This window comes from Xiphophorus hellerii, chromosome 17, assembly GCF_003331165.1.
Source record: "Xiphophorus hellerii strain 12219 chromosome 17, Xiphophorus_hellerii-4.1, whole genome shotgun sequence".
Taxonomy (NCBI): Eukaryota; Metazoa; Chordata; class Actinopteri; order Cyprinodontiformes; family Poeciliidae; genus Xiphophorus; species Xiphophorus hellerii.
The window spans coordinates 5,702,570-5,719,899 of NC_045688.1; the positions used below are offsets into that span (position 1 = coordinate 5,702,570).

A 17,330-nucleotide genomic window follows, 5' to 3' on the forward strand; every position below is an offset into this window, starting at 1 on the left:
TGTAGATGGCAGTTAGTCTGTTGAAATCTGCAAATCAGGCCAGACAATGGCGCTATATTCTCCATCTTGAATTTGCTATGTTTTAATGTTTTAAATTTTCCTCTGCTGGTCATGCGTTCCACCACAGCTGTGGCTCAGAATGATTTGAAGGACAGGTGTTGCATCAAAAAATGTTCAAACCTGTTTTAAGTTTTAACGCAACCGATTGGCAGAACTTTTACACAAAGTCCATAACTTGGACGGAAACTGAAAAACGTGCATCTAAAGATGATACATTTTCCTTGTCAGAACTGTATCTTGTAGTACATGTAGTGAAGCTACCCACATGTCTTCAACTGTTTTCCTCACTTCTCTAGTATTTTTTTTTTCCTGCAACCTTACCCAGTTGGTGTTTAACCAGTCACAAAGTGTCAGAGCATCCTCCTTACTGGACCCTAAAAGGAAAATGTATTACAAAAGATGGACTTCTGAGCCCCCGTCATACTTTATGATCCAATTTGTGATATTTTTATTTTACATTTTCCTTTGGATGCATCATTACTCATAAGTAGTTTTGCAGCACTGTGACTCAGTACGATTCAAAAGACAGGTGTGTTTGCTAGGTTTGAGTAGCGATGGTGCAGCATGTGCGTGTGTGGGTGTGTGTGTGTGAGTACGGGGGGGGGGGGGGGGGGGTGGGTAGTTGAGTCATTTGAAAATGAAAATACACTGAAACAACATTTTGATCTTTTGGATCTCTATAGGAGAATGAATGTGCGTAGTTTGGCCCTGAGTTATCAGTACTGCCAGGTACAGTGGAGTCTCATTGAGGCGAAATGATCCCTGGAAAATAGAGGTTAGTTAAAGATTTATCCAAAAGAGGAAAACACTAAAACAGGATTGTCTTGCTTTCCCATAGCCAGACTGCCCTTGCGCTGTAAACCCATGGGGACTTTTTATCATGCTTTGTATTCGTTTTACGAGGGCCATACCCGTTGGCAACATAGACTTTTTCCCTAATCAAATGAGGAGTGGCTGCATGTGAAGGTTTTATACTCAATCACACATTTCTCTTATCAGATGAGTCACTGTGTCAAGGATGTCCTCCTCAAATTCCTTGAGTTTTGAAGGGAGGGGAATTAATCTCTGCAGGGTGCTCCTGCAGCAGAAGCACGTGGGCAGCGACTGTGTATTTTTGGAAGGCTTTATCCGACAAATGAGCCAAATAAAGCACCTGAGAGGCATGTGGTGTTGTTTGTCTCTGTAATTCTTTTGTCACCTTAATATGAGAAAACGTCTCAATCCAAGAAGACGTCTTCCTCTTCCTCTTTCCATAAAAGCGTATACAGTCTAAGGTTTAGATACAAATTTATGTTTCTGAGCCTAAATGTTTGTTTTCAAGCAGCAAAATGAGGTTGGTGGCAGCACCCTGAGAACATAGAAAGCTTTGCTTTCATTAATTAAGTGAGGAAAATGAATGGGGTTTCAGGAAAAAAGAAGATGTGAAAGTAAATTTTTAGAGGCTAGTGGGTTTAGCAAATTGGTGAAAGATGGTTTGTTTGATTTGTCTTTTGGTAACGTAGAAAAAGAGTTTATACGTGAGGGGTTACCGTGATAAGGACCAAGTTTGGTTGCAATGCATTGGTAAGTACTGATTTTAATGCAATCACCATGTGAAATAGAGCCAAATCCATAGTTTGCATTAAAATTTTGATGGCAACTTGCTTTTTTTTTGTTTTTACTGAAAGCAGAAGCCTCATGTATGACCTAGAGAAGCCAGGATAACTGAAACATCAAAAAAACCATAAGAAGAACCCAGAAGGGTTTATGAACTTCTAGTCGTTAAGGCAAAGCTTGATGTTTAAGCACCAGCTGTGGGTCAGCACCAGTTAATGGCTTTCCTAATTACCCCTTCTCAATTTCACAAACACACAATTCAATTACCGCACAAACAAAAGCAGCCAGAGTTCATTTACCTTCCCTAACAGAAGCAGCAGTGCCTGGCGAACGCGCAGCTTCTGAAACACAAAGAGGTCGTACACGGCCGACACAGCCAGCACAGTCACACCCTGCTCCTTCCACAACATGCTGGCAGCTGCACACCACAGGCTGCCCAGCATCCAGCCCCAGCATCTGGTAGCAGAGCTGCCGCCACATGTCCTCCTCTGAAAAGCCCTCCATTTGTCACCCCGTAATCCGCAGTGTCTCACATAGCAGAGGAGAGACAGCAGGAAAAACAAAGCGGCACCGACGTCCGCCCTGCCGACCACGCCGGCGACCGCTTCGGTGTGCGCCGGGTGAGAGGCAAAAAGGAGGCCGGCGAGGAGGCTCCACAAGCCCCTGCCGAGCAGCGAGTGACTGAGGGCCGTGACCATGGCCGTGACCAGGCCATGCAGCACGATGTTCAGCAAGTGGTAACCCCAAGGTCGCAGGCCGTGGAGGGTGTAGTTGAGGCGGAATGAGAGGGTGCAGAGAGGGCGGAATGACTTGTGGCTGCCGCTGTGGGTGAGCAGCGTCCCCCAGAAATCATCATACAGGATGTTGGTCCACGGCGTCTCTGGCAGAAGATCCTGGTTCGTCTTGATGGCTCGACTGAGGAAGCAAAAGAAAAAGAACATTAAACGAGTCTGAAATATTTTATATATATATATATATATATATATATATATATATATATATATATATATATAACCCACTCCAATCTGCGTAAAGTTTACATCATGAGATGCCAGCACCACTGGTCAGGTGGCTAAAAATATTGGTTCCTTCAGTTTTCCTTCTCTTGGAGGAAAGACAAATGTGATTAATTAGAAATATTTGCAGTTGCAACAAATATGGACAAAGGTATAACATTCTGTGCAGTCGAAACCCTAAAACCGATACTAAAATCTCTGTTTGTTCAACATTTGTGCTGAATTATGTTTTCTTGAGTAATCAAAATAGCAATCAGTAGGTTTAATGTAGAATATGTCAGGTCATGGATTGTTTTGGGTTTGATTCTAGTTTTGATTACTGTTCTTTGATTGCCGTAGTTTCATTGTTGGATTAGATCAGCCTTGTTTCTGTTTTACTTTAGTACAGTCCTTTCTTAGTTACTCTAGTTTAACTGTGTTCCTCGTGTCTAGTTATTATTTGTTAATGTTATATTCATTTTCCTAGTTCCCCTGTTTGTGTGCTTTCTGTGTATTTTTTTTCTCTCTCTCTCTCCTCACACCTGCAGCCCGTTATCTAATCAGCCTTGTGGTATTTAAACACACCTCCTGCTCTCACTCCTTGCTCTTCCTCCTGCTGGTTCTCTCCTTCCTGGTTCCTGAGGTTTTGCTCTGCTCTGTGTTCCCTGTGGGGGTTTTCTTTTTGTAAGTTTTTGTTCATCATTTTTTTGCTTCATCTTTCTGATCATCATAGCGGCTAAGAGAAATTAGGAAGCTACATGTCTTAAACCAGCTGCAAAATTTAGCAATTAGTCAAAGAATGCGCTCCCACAGCGTGTCCACATGTCACTGGTTCCAGCATGAACACGGACAGGTGGTTTCACACCCACAGGCTTTGGGGGATCCTCATAATTAACGGATCATTACCGAACATTTGTGTACACTCGCAGCGTACGACAAATGAGGCTCACCAGGGGGTTGGAGGGGGTGAACAGTGATGAATGGGAAGGCTCTGAGCTGTTTTAGTGAATCCTGTGCAGAACTACGTTTGTTTGTCTTGGACAGTCAGTTTATAGTTGCGTACTGCACTTGATTGAGCTGGCTAAGGTAACTGAAAGTAAAATAATCTATTCAAATAAAGTTTATTTCAGACTGTTTAAGAAGTGGCTAATGCTTCCTGAAAACTGAGAACAAAATGCAGAGTGACTCGTAAAATTAAATGAACCCAAATTGAGGTTTTTATAACTTAACAATAATTGAGTCTCAACATTTAAGATGTGATTTTTTTTTTGGTAATTTTGTCCGTTCATGCACTCAGGCTCTTTCTGTGAGACTCCAAAAACATTCCCAAGCTTCTGGCTCTTTATCTTTCCCTGGAGTCATGGGTGTGCCACAATGCCTCCTCCCATTGGGACTTGCCAGACACCTCCTGTTTTAGAGCCTTTGGAATGCACCATTACCAAAAGCTCAAACTTCCCCAGCTGTCTCATTTTTGATGTGGGGGACCAATGACTGTACTCTGAGCACCTCGGGACTGGAGGAACTTCTCACTGCTGCCAGACCTAACCGCCTGTCAAAGTCCTCCACCTCAGTCCGAGGCTCGTTTCCAGCCTAAAAATGGCGATTCATTCTTTTCGGGCTGAAGTCAACGGGGTCGGGTTTGTAGTACAAACCAGCTTTTCTGTTTAAACTTTGTGAACCGATCAATCCCTGCTGCCCTGGGGATGTATACGGCACGGAGCCTTGCAAAAGTGCCCACAGTCCTTGGCTCAAATTACAACCACGAAACTCTGTGTATTTTATTGGGGTTTACAGATGAATGAAGTAATTCATCACTCTACAATGCAAGCAACACAATGCGTATACAGAGATATCTGAAAGCAGTTGTATTTATATTCATCCCCTCGTCTTTGCTAGGTATGCAAAGCTACATGTCACTTTGCGCATCTAGCAACTAAAATTGGTGCCCGATCCTCTTTGCTATAACCTTAAACCCAATCAGATTGGATGAATGACATCTGTGAACAGCAAATTTAAAGTAGTCAAATCGATTTTCAACCTGATTTAGGCCTGGACTTAGAGGTTACATGTTGTTGTCTTGCTTTTATCAGTATTTACTTCCATCCATCAACATTAATAAGCTTTCCTTTCCACCCAGAGGAATAATGCTGCCACCACTCTGCTTCACAATGAGGTTAAGTTTTGTTTTTGGTTTTTTTTGGTGTCAGATAATCTATTTAAACATAATACGACAAACTATTTAAAAAAGAATTTCAGGGAGCAGGAATGGTTTTGCAGAGCAATAAAGCAGTTTTCAAATTCTAGGAGTTTAATACAAGACACCATTAGAGGGATAAAATACACTAAATTGTAAGACAACAGTGAAAGGAGCACCAGAGCTCTTAGTGTGATTGCCGATAAGCCAATTAGAAGCAGCAGGAAGAGGAGATAAGGTTTGCAACAACACAATGCAACCCGATTGTCGATTTTCTTTTGTCGTCTTCTTTTTTTTTTTAACCAGGCAACACATTTTGTTTTACTGACCAATCAAACTGCCCCCAGGGTTTGATTATCATTTAGGATGGTTTCTTTGTCTGTGCCTGTCACACCCTAGATGGAAAAGCAGCCCAGAAAACAAGGCCAGTCAGAAACTTCCTTTGTCTGGAGACTGTAAATAAGAGTCGAGTGCTGAAAAGAAATCGGACAGGGCAACACTGAGCTCTCACAGCCAGTAAAGGCAGACAAATGGAACACTAATGTGAAAGTGAGAAAAAAAATAAAAATAACATAAAGATCCACACCAGCTAGAGAAGAGTCTGTGCCAAAGAAATAATTGCTTAATTAATTCTTGGAGTGTTTTTTTTTTTTTCTTTCTTTTTTTCTCTGCTGGCCTACAGCTCAGGAATCACGTGAGCCCTACTTCCCAGGATTGTTGCTGAGGAACTGTTCTGCTGCTGATATTCCAGGGAACTGACAGCATTACATCATACAGTTTACAAAGTCTCTTCCTTTCCCTCGGTGAGCTATTATTTATATATTAAAAAATATTTTACAAATATTTTACAAAAAATGCTGTGAGAGTGGAAGGACAAGCCATACGAGGACAGTGAAAGTTTTATTAGTTTTTTTTCTTTTTTTTGGACGACACTTTGACGTTTTTGGCGTCTCCTAATAAAACCAAAACATCCAGCCCGCCCTGGACCTTTCAGGCAATAACGTCGCGCACTTTGGAACCAAAACACACCCGGGATTCACCCGTCACGCTGCTTTCCCTTCTGTTGGGTGCCAGTAAATAATTTAAATATTCAAATCGGCACCGAGCTCTCGTCTCCCTCCCTGCTCCTGCCCGGCACTGGAGGATGAAAAGAACTCATTAGCTGAGAGGCTTTTGGAACGGGTTCGTGCATGTGCCTGTAAAGACTAAAGCAATAAATGGTTACATGCAACGCATTCGTCCTTTGTACGCACTGGCGTGCGCGCATGCGTGAGTGTGCGACGACACAGCGTCCACTGATGGCTTCATTGTGGCACGTCGCTGCAGCGGGGCAGATAAAGAGGCCTCCTGTAGTGATTGCTCTTACAGAAGGGGGTCTTTTGTATTCAGCCGCCGTATGTGGGGCAGGCGGGCTGAAGGGGAGTCCATTCACAATCCCTAAAGTACAGGACGTGTTTGGTCTTTTCAGCCCTCTTTCTTTTCTTCTTTTAGGTAGGGGAGGTAAAATTCTCCACCTTTTTTTCTTTAGATTTAAAAAGACAGACAGGGGATATTTGCAGATTTTTCTAGGTCCGTTTCTGATACAGTTGCTATTCACCAGTCCTCTGCTGCAAGCAGGAAAATAACCAATCTGTCTAAAGTGTTTGGGTATTTGTCTTTTCAGAATGCAAATGAGGCACTCCACTGGCTCCCAGGCAGTGATCTCACAACCAGTGATTTACGTGTTCATGTGCCAAGGGCTGCCTCCACATAGCTGGCTTTTTTTTTTTTTAATGGATTTCAGTGTAAGATGGCTTTTTAAACTGAATGCGAAAAAAAAAATTTACTTTTCATGCAGTTCTTTTTTTAATCCCTAAAATTTACGAAAGTAGAGCCAGTTTAAAAGGACATGTTTAAACCTGAAGACAGTTTCTACAATAGCTTTGCTTAAATTGGAACTTCTTACACGCAAATCATGTTGTATTTCCAAGCAAAAACTGCATTTAAAGGAACAATAATAGTTTAATAAAATAATCTCAACATCAGCAGATCCAAAGAGTGATAATCTGTTTTATTTTTTCTGATATGAAAACATCTTTATTTTATTAACTGAATCTCTTTTTATAGAGTAAAAGAACCAGTTCATTGCTTTTTAGAACTTTGCCTCTGTTGTCCTTTACCTTCTGTATAATTCTGTATATTAACACAGAGCTGTTTTTTTTCTTCATAGTCCTGCTCCATCTTCTACTCCTCACTCTTCCGGATTTCAACATCCCAAGCGGCATTTTCACATAAAAGGTCCCACAGAATTTAAAGACTTCAGAGGTCAGCGCTAAAACACACTTTACAAAACCCAACAGCAACCTATCTCGTCCCCGTTGTCATAAACTTCATGAACTTCTTTGAAGGGAAAATATAAACATAATCTCTGGTCCTGTAATAGACCTCCATCACTTCACATAATCAGGACGGACTGCATGACGGTGTTTTGTAGCTGAGTGCCTCCTCCTGCTCCTTGAAGGCAACAATTAGATGGATTAGTTCATCATCCTAAAACTGTTAACGGACACCGGCCAGAACATTGTCTCCTGGACAATCATCAGCTCTCTTCCTTTTCACTTCTCACCCATTATCCTCTATAACGTCCCACATTCACCCTCTTCCTCATATTTTTTCTTTTAAGTCTGACATGTCTGCCTTATTTAAAAATGTCATTTATTTACCTAAATCGTGCCTTAATGTTCATTTCTCTCTTTTGTCTTTCATTGTCGCGATCCAAATCAGAACTGCCTCGCTCCAAAGCCTTTTGCACCAGGCCCCATTTGGCCAAGCTCTATTTAACTTCAATTTCCTTAATGAGCAAACTGAGCTCCAATTAAAGGCATGGCCATAACGCAGCAGCAGGCGGCTCAGTTCAGACAGTGTCGGTATTATACTGGTGCACCATTGGAAAGACTCACTACTGATGCTTTTTGCAGAAACATATGCAACTGTATGCAACTACACAAAACCTATATCCAGATGGGTGGAGGGAAGAATTAATGAAGGCCTGAATTTTAAACTGTGAAATGGTTTTCAGAATATTTACAACATATTACAGTCAGAAGCTCGGGTTCCATCAAAATAAATAAGTATTGTTGGCAATTCTTTTGCACTTATTATAGGTTTATGGAACATTTTATACGGATGAGACCTGTTTTGTCAGAAGAGTGAGATTCAGCTTTGTTAAAATTGTAATCCATTGTCTATGTCGGTGCGCCACGTCTTTAGAATCCCATCCATCCATCATCATCCATCCATACATCCACCCACAGGAGACACACAGGACAACAAATCTTTTCTTACACTTATGAAACGCTAATATTTTTACTTCAAGTTATTATGCTGTGGCAATCTCATGTTGGCTCCTGATTACCTATGAGTGATTAAAAGCCACAACAGTGAAGTGCAAAGAATACTGTGCAAAGAGACAAAAAAAGAGTAGGAATATAGTGTACAGTATATAAGTCTCTGAGGATATTTTTCAGTACCACTGGATTTCTTGCGATTGGTTTCCCTGGAAACCATTTTGTTCATTTAAAGCACAACAAGTTGCTTTCGAAATCAAGTTCTTTGTAGATTCCTAACTTCCTTTTCATTGGGTGAATATGGATTAATGATTTCATGATTATCTGGATACAGCTTCCAGATCTGACAGACAAGATCAGCGTAACGGGGGATGGGGAGCCGAATGGATGAGAGAGCGATCACACTGTTCCTAATTTTTCAAACATGAAGGGATGTAGGGGTAAAAAAAACCCCACCAAGGTGGATGTCATTCTCTAATAAAACCACACATAGGGATGATGGAAAAAAAAAAGCCTATGAATTTCAGCTCAGTGATCACTCCTGCTCCTGCTGAGGTACCAACTCTCACCCAAGAGTATCTTCCATCCATCACAGTTTAGTGGTGAACAATTATGCATGAAGCCATTACCCAGCTGGGTCAAACTGATTCATTCCCTGGCTGATTATCAGCGGTTATGTTCCTGCCAGAGTGCAGCCGCGGCGCAATGACAGCCAACATAGAGATGTGAGATGTTCAGCGGATGACACCAGAACCAGAAGTGTTATGATTTCTAGTTCTCACCATTCTCTCGTTCACAGCGAAGCTTTCTTGCCCACTCAAAGCCTGTTTCTTTGCCCCGTGAAGCAATTGTAACCCAGGCACAATAAACTGTCAGGAAAAAAAACAAAACATATTTTCTTTCGAATCAGCTCTTTTTTATCTGTTTGGTTTGTATATTGGCAGCAGGAAGTGATCATTAAGGGCGTGTTCAAACGTCACACGTTACCAACACACACCCCTGACAGAAACAATACCCCAACCAGAAGTGGCACCGCTACTTTCCCACACTTGGTCCCACGCAAAGGCGGCGCGGGATGTGAAGGGAGAAGGAAAATGCTTAAATGTCTCGAACGCATTCACAAAACTGTCTCGCTGCCAGCTGCCTGCTTGTGAAAGATTTACACAGAGCTTTGTCTACCCTCTCCTTTCTTGTGGTGTGTAGGATGAAGTTGAGCATTAGCTTGGCAGATTTTATGCCTTGCTCTGATACAATAACTCTTTCCATCGTATGAAATGTGTGCATGAGGATAAACTGCTGTTGGACAGATTTTCTACATTGCTGGGGACTTATGATATGATAAGATGGGGAAAAAGCTGGAAATATTTTTTTATGCTTTTATATATTATCTAGTATTGTAGCATCTGAATGAGACATGGCGCAAAAATGATTTCATATTTACTGCTGTAAACCATGGTTACCCTTTTATAGTTTTCTTTTGCAAAATTTCAAAGATTTATGATTTTCAAAGATTCTTGATTAAAAGTGGCTCATTGTGCAGCTTCAGTAGGTTCCACTCGTTGAACAAAAACAAAAGAGGCGAAGATGGAATGAAAGGCTGAAGGACATGTTTTCTAAAACTTAAAACAGATGCAGCTAATACAGAACTCTTGCATAGTTTCAGGCTGTCTGAAAATTCCCAAATTTTCCAGACTTTTAAGCGTCTGGAATCTTAAACTAGAAATATGGGGATCTTTTTTGTATTTCTAGATTTTAACAATGTAAGTTGTATGTTTCTTTTAAATGACACTTACAAATGCCTTGCTAAAATGTTCCCACCTTTTCACATTTTGATCAAGCCAAAAAAAAAAAAAATTATTAGTTTTTAATGGTAAATAATCACAAAGTAGCTTACAATTGTAATTCTAATCAACAATTTAGAATAATTACAGACATTATCCTCTTCACTCCAGTATATAATTGCTGCAATCAAACTAACAGACTTTGTAATAGTTACTCCTCATCACTGAAGACCAGCTGCTCCAGCTTCATCACCATCAGGCCCATCAGGTCAGCTCACAGCTGATGGAGATAAAGCCTCCTCCACGTCCCTGATTTGTCTGAGTCGGCGTCTTTGGGCGCGCTCATTTCATTCCAGGGGCTCTCGCCTTCAAAGGAGAAACAGTCTGAGCTAAATGTCAGGAAGTCCTGTGCGTCTCTTTTGTTAGGTGGCAGACCTGCTTTTTCATGAAGCCATTTCCTGATTGACAAAAGAAGTAAACAGCTAACAGCTAAGAGTGCGAGTCCTCCAGCATGGTTTGAGACGTATGAATACAACATTCCTGACCTCTGGCACATTTCTCTGTGTTGATCTGGTGAATATCAAACATGGAGCAATCATGGGAGCAGCTATTTTACACTAGAATGAAGAAAAAGCCCTCAGTAGTACAGCCATACAAAACGACGGATCATAAAAGAGCAGCAGAGCGAATTTGATTAACAAAATTACTAGACCAGAACCTGGCGTTCAAACAAACAGGTACCGAGACTTACACAGAGGAGAAAGCAATGATATGTGGCCCATAAAAGAGCACGGGATAAAAAAAAAACAATAATTGGATCAGAATCTAAAAATTAATAATGCGAATAAGGGAAATAAATAACCTTCACTCTGACTTTGTAGTCCCAGTCAACTAATCAGAGTAATACTCTTGTATTATCACCCTGAATAAAGTCTCCTGCTTCAGTACTGAAAAATAAGCTTTCATAGTGGATATAGTGGATTTCATAGTCTCATATCATTCACCACAGCATCAAAGGGTATCGAACCACTGCTGTCACCCAGAAGAGCTAGAAGTATGAATGTGCAAAATAGTAAACAATATTCTATTTATTACCAATAATCACACAGGAGAAAAGGATGAATCAGTTAGAATTTTACTATGCATATTGAGTCACTCTGAGTAAAGCCTGAATAGGTTTCCAGTCCAAACAACATAAATGTGACTTTATTAATAATTTAGAAATGGCAGAATTCTGCAACAAGCTCTGTTTGTGATGGTAATTTTTACATTTAGTGATGGTTAAATAAAATATCCTAACTCCATTAATTAATTTGTGTGAGAGCAGATTCTGGTACCATGGCAACAGACGGGTTACTATGGGGTTTTATTAAAAGGCTTTCAGGTTAAGTGCCTCTTGATACATGCTTTCTACCAAGCAACCATATATATATCAGGAAGGATTTATATTTCCTGTTACCCTTTGTCAACTCAACTCAATATCTTGATCATTTCCTTTGAAGACGCTGCATTTTAGTGGCAGTGGGAGTGCATACTAAATTAACGAGAATCCGACCGTCACTTCTACTTATCAGCGGAATAATTGCCATTTGTGCAACTGATTGATTGCGTCCACTTAATTGAGCACACAAATTTTAAGGCATTCTGACAACAATGCCATCCAAGTTAAAACAGGAAGCTTGACCCACCACAGCATTTCCTGAGTGATGTTGTCAATAAAAGGCGTTGATGAATCTCCAGCCTTATAAATCAATTACTAATAAAGCAAATGGCTGCTGAACCTCAGGCGGTGGACTAAAAGGACTTGGCGTGCATTTTAAGAGAATGAAATGTCCTGATAATTTATTGTTTATACAATCACTTAAGGCGAGCTGAGAATATTGCTCACCTTCTATAAAGAAGTTGAATATAACAAAGGTAAAGTAAGTAAGCACAGTCACATTTAAAAGTTGAGAATCGATACATTTTACGGTTAAATTAAAAATTCATGTTAACAATTCGACAAGAAGCAGTTTCTTTTGTTTTTTCTTACACAATTTTTGTCTTTCCCAGCTTTATCAGTGAACTGAGACAGACTTCTACACCCTCCATCCACCCACTCCTTCAGCATGTTGAGCCAAAGACAAATGAGAGACCAATCAGTTCTCAATTTTCCATCCAGCGCGGGCTTGACAGTTAATTACGGTGTCTGACTGTAGATGTGTAATTATGGTGGCCTCCCCGAGTCGCCTGCAGACACAGTGATAAATGGGACGCATGATTAAAAATTGACAGGGACAAAATTAATGAATTGTGGCTGTGTATAGAGAATATATTTAAAATGGCAGCCAGGTTCCGATAAAAACGTGTTGCTTCTGATGGAATTCATTCAGTGTTGCATCATTGAATTTATGGCTTGTTTTCACCGTAATACGCAAAAATAATCTACATTGTGACCATTTTTTTAAATGTCAAACTTTGATGCTATTTAACCAAAGGTATTTCTAAAAAAAAGAAGAAAAAAAAGAAAGTAGATGTAAAAGTTATACATACAGATTTGAGGATGTTGGTATATATTTAAAAATGCCTAAATATATCACGTAACACACAGAAATTAAGCTTGGATAATTTGAATATTCATTTAGTAGCAATGAGAAGCATTGCATTTCTCAGTGGCATTGCTATTTCACCACAATCCAACCTGTCACGTCCTCAAGCTCCAGGTACAATCCCGCCCCTCTTCCCTCCTTTAATTAATTCCACCTTCTGCTTCCACTGGCCTACTTCCAAAAAGCTGTGGGTGCTGGCACAGTGACCTATAAAGACGGGCTCCCCCAGGTCCCCAAACTCATCACGGTGAACCCACCACTACCCTCCGTCCTCACACGCGAGAATCAAAGTAGGAGCCCTAAACGCTGCAGACACATTTCCAGCTCACATTTTCTCAGCGTAGCAGTTTAATTTGGTGCACATCATATTTTTACATTTAAAAATACGGAACACCTTTTCACACCTATGCATCAACCAAAGAGTCTCTAGAGTGTCCCGTACCTCCTTTGCTAACGATAGTCAAAAGCATGGCAGATCATGACAACATCCAGCTGAGATCTTTTTTCTTTGCCGAAGGAAAAAGAAAATCTTTTTCATAAGGAATGTGACATACTGAACTGCAGTGTTCCCTTCACAATTCTTGCTTTGGCTGCAGTTAGCTACAGTAGTCATAAATCATGCTGTCTGTAGTTTGGTAGAGTCAAACCCAATGTCGATTCAGGAGTCTGTTTTCTGCTGAAGAAAGAATCTTGAAACTTTTGTACTGTCCAAACAAACCAAGAACTGCATCTCTTGTTCTACCTGAAACAACTCGGACAGTGCTGCTAAATTTAAAAAATTAAGCTATTTTGGGAATGTAGAGAATCTAAATCTGCACCCTGAATGTCACAGTCTTGGGTGTCGATGCTTTTCTGCGTTTTGTCAGCTTTCAGCGGTCGGATTCATATGCGACATTTGTAATGCCTGAGAAAGCCACGCTAACGTCCTAAAAGGAACTGTATCCAATCCAGAATGGGCCCTCTTTTCTTTGCCGTGACCAGTTGTCACATTCCAGCATTAGCCGCAAAGAAGCGGCAGCTAAAGAGGGCTGCCGTGGAGGGCAACTCAAACCAAATCTGTCTTCTTTTCAAACACCAGCGCCAATTATCTGGGATCTTTTCAGATTTTGATCTGTGATCTGTTGAACACGGCTTGTTACAACACAACCATTTGCTTTCATGAAACTTTAACATTGAGACTAATGGAATCTGCCCAACCCCTGTCCAATTGACCCTTAACATTTAGACAGAAAGAGAACGGTGACCACCGTTTGGAAGTGTATCAACATCCTTCAGTTCTAGAACAATCTAAAGAGCAAACTTTATTATGAACCTGACTACAGACTTAATTTATTATAAGCTATAAACTGCTAACAACCAGTGGAATAAAAATAGAAAGCTATTCAGTGGAATAGTGATTAAACTATCAGCAGGAATTCGAAAATACAGAGACTAGTTCAAGTGCATCAGGGGACGTCAGTATAAAACCGTAAAATGGCCCATAAAGTACTATAAACCCCCCTCTTTGCAATGGACTGGGAGAATACACAGACATGATGTAATGGAGCAACATCTTGACATCTGTATGGAGAATTGAGTTCCACATCCTTTTTTTTTATTTTGTTTGCCAGTGAACTGGTGATAGGACAGTTTTCAACAGAATCTGAAGTCTGATGTCTGGTTTTAGTTTAAGTTAAAACTCCATGACTTAGCGGACTGTTGGAGATGTTGCATGCGAATGCTGTTTTCAAATGACTTTGGTGGAAAAGCAAATAAGAGAACAAAAATGTGTGCCTGTCTTTGTTAAGATATCAATTAATTGCGATTAATCAATTTTTTTTTGTGAAGCTTAGTTGAATGTCAATAGCCAGTCCAAAGCTCAATGAATGTAAGATTATGAACAAATCACTTGCATATAACTTGTTTTATGGGATCATAAACTCTGTCCTCTACCAGAAAATCTTGAAGGAGCATGTTTAGATTGGCTGACATCATTGGATGCAATTCAGGTAATAATCATTTAACCATTTGGAAGCAGACTGCATACAGGGCATTGAATTTTCACCCTGTAAATTTTACACTCTTCACCCCAACACACAAGGGATGCTTGTAACTTGAAGTGTTTCACAAAGTACCGAGATATTTTAAATATGTGACAGCAGCTGATACTTAAACTTTGTTTCATTTCTGCTTGTCTGTGCCCACACAAAAAATGTATTTTTTTGTTTTTATTCAAATTAAGAGACAATGCAATGGCAGCTTGAAACTGGTCAACTTGTATCTTTCCACGTTGCTGTTTCTTTAAACATGCAAAAGGTAGAAATACTCTCCAAGCCCAATAGGACCATCTCAGATGGTATGTCGAGGCTTTGGAAAATCTGTTATTTGTTACAAAAACATGAAAGATCGATTTATTATTTTAGAAAACATTGCAAAACAACTGAAACCACTGGTGTTAAAGTGTTTGGATCTAACTGACACTCATTTACCGACCGTCACCAACTCCAAATGAATTTCTAGAAGCATCTGCATGATCTTGCACACCAGCAAACCTGCTGGAGAGATCACTTCAACATTTTGATCTCGTCTCAGACAAATATGAGAGAGAGAAAGAGAGACGTCTGATTTTCCATCTTTTCTGTCTGTAATGCAGATGCGGTTTGTTTTTTGTACTAATGATGCTAAATTGGCATCGGCAGCCACCTCAGTAATGGATTGATGGGCTTTGGTCTCGCAGTAATGAGCCAGCCTTGGGGGGGAAATGTCTGCAAATCACTATAGTTTGATGAAATGCACACAGTGTTGTGGATCAGCCGGTTCGGTCACACTCTGCGGTGACCTCTAAATTAGCTAATCTATACAGCAGAGATGGGAATCTACAGCAGCGTAGCTTCTTCCTATTTTCCTTCAGCTCACAGGAGAGAATGATTGAGTGACTTCAACAGTAAGTGCCTTTTTTTTTTACCACAGGGCGCCAATAGTAGTGCTGGGAGAAAGTGAACGAACAAACTGATCTTACACTGCAAAAAGACAAGTTTTTACCAAGGGTTTTTGGTCTAGTTTCTAAAGCACTTAAAATAAGACAAAACTGACCTACAAGTAACTTTTCAGCAATATAAAGAGGCTTGTTAAAAGTAAACAATTCCTTATTATTGATGAAAATATACTTGTTCCATTGGCAGATTAATTTACTTGTAACAAGACATTTTCCCCATGTTATAAGTTAATTTTTCTGCCAATGGAACAAGTACTTTTTCACCAATAGTAAAACATTATTTACTTAAAACAAGCCTCTATATCTTACTAAAAAGTTACATTTAAGTTGTTTTATTTCAAGTGTATTAAGATATTTGCACTAGAATCCAGACCAAATTTACTTGGTAAAATTTTGTTTTTGCCGTGTAGCAAATCAGAACACATGACCAAGCCATACCTTTCATGTAGTTCCATAGATAAAACATGTTTTGTGTTTTTTTTTATTTTTTTTTTTACATTTTGTCCAGCAACAACCACAACCTTTAATGCAAAAGTGGAAATGTTATGTGGGGTAATTAATTTCTCCTGCACAACAGTCTCCAACCCTAATTGGAATCAAATTCAAAGCTCCCAATAGATGATAGAAATGTTTTGATATATATACAACCTCTGACCTTTTTAAGTCCTGCAAGCAAGTGGGTATTTGACAAAGACAACTCTGACTGTAGAGCGCCAGAGCAATCACTCCCCTGCCACTTCATCTAAGGACCTAATATTACACCTGTACCTTTGAGGTAAAAAAAAAGAAGAAAAAAGCAGGACTGTCATTTGATCTCCCCAGAGACTTAAATCCCTCCAGCCTCACACCATATCTTTCCTTCTCCACCTCCAGCGTTTTTATGAGGTGTGAATCACAAACTGGTTTCCCCAAACCACACGCACTAGGCACTCTCCAGCTGGCTCAGTTTTGACCCAGAATTCTTTATGCATATTAGAATATTTTACAAGCCGGAGTTAGCCACGTATGAAGACTGAAAGAGCTTCAGAGGCACTCAGTCAGGGTTTGCAGCCAAAGTTGCCAAGCTAATGAATCTCTGTAGGTTTTTGTGAGCCTCTTGGCACTTAAAAATTAGAATCCCACGCTGAGAGGAACGAGAGTTTCAGTGCATCTTGAAAGGCATTAAGATTTGAACTCAGAAAATGATAGGTGTGTTTGAAAATATTTCTCTGTGCTCTCATGAGCAAAATGCTCACATCTCTTGTTAAATGTGTGAGGCATTGCGGGGAAAAGTTCCCTCTTCGGCTAATAATAACGGCTCAAAATATTTGTCTCAAACTTTATGTGCGGGCCATGTTTGTGCCAACACCCAAAGCAGCCAAAGCGTTTAACTGTAAGTCTTATTTTTCAAATCTTCTAATAGGGTATAATGATGAGCCTTATTTTCAAGACGGTGATGAATGCAGTGGTTAGCACTGATACCTCCACGTAAGGCAGATTTAAATCTTGGCTGAGGCCTTTGTAAGTGGAGTGTGTGCGTGTCGTTCTTCACATCCCTGTGCTTTACTGCTGTAGTATGAAGTATGGTTTCAACAATTTTCCTGTTGGGGATCAGTCGAAGGTCCAAGACGAAACATCGATATTTGGTCCAAAAAAACATTCTCATGATACCTTAAACTACACCAGTCTCTCCTCGTGCCAGATTTGTGTGAAATAGCCCTTCAGAGAAATCGGAATAGCGTCAACGTTTAATGAAAACTACATGATGTAATCTGAGCATTTCTCCAAAAATATGCAGAGTTGAAGTATTGTTTTTGTTTTCTGTATCAGTTGAGGA

The 17,330-nt window shown here is 40.1% G+C and overlaps 1 protein-coding gene and 1 long non-coding RNA gene across 2 annotated transcripts in view; one reads left to right on the top strand and one right to left on the bottom strand.

Annotated features, from left to right (window-relative positions):
* LOC116736700 (protein O-mannosyl-transferase TMTC2-like) overlaps positions 1-17,330 on the bottom strand; it is a 52,689-nt gene that overhangs the window by 26,127 nt on the left and 9,232 nt on the right. Inside the window, exon 2 of the mRNA XM_032589359.1 lies at positions 1,956-2,571. Coding sequence (XP_032445250.1) covers positions 1,956-2,571 — 616 coding nt within the window. The remainder of the gene's footprint in view (positions 1-1,955; positions 2,572-17,330) is intronic.
* On the top strand, positions 2,681-7,795 carry LOC116736701 (uncharacterized). Its single transcript, XR_004342657.1, has 2 exons — positions 2,681-5,648; positions 7,055-7,795. It is a non-coding gene; the product is annotated as an uncharacterized LOC116736701 (long non-coding RNA).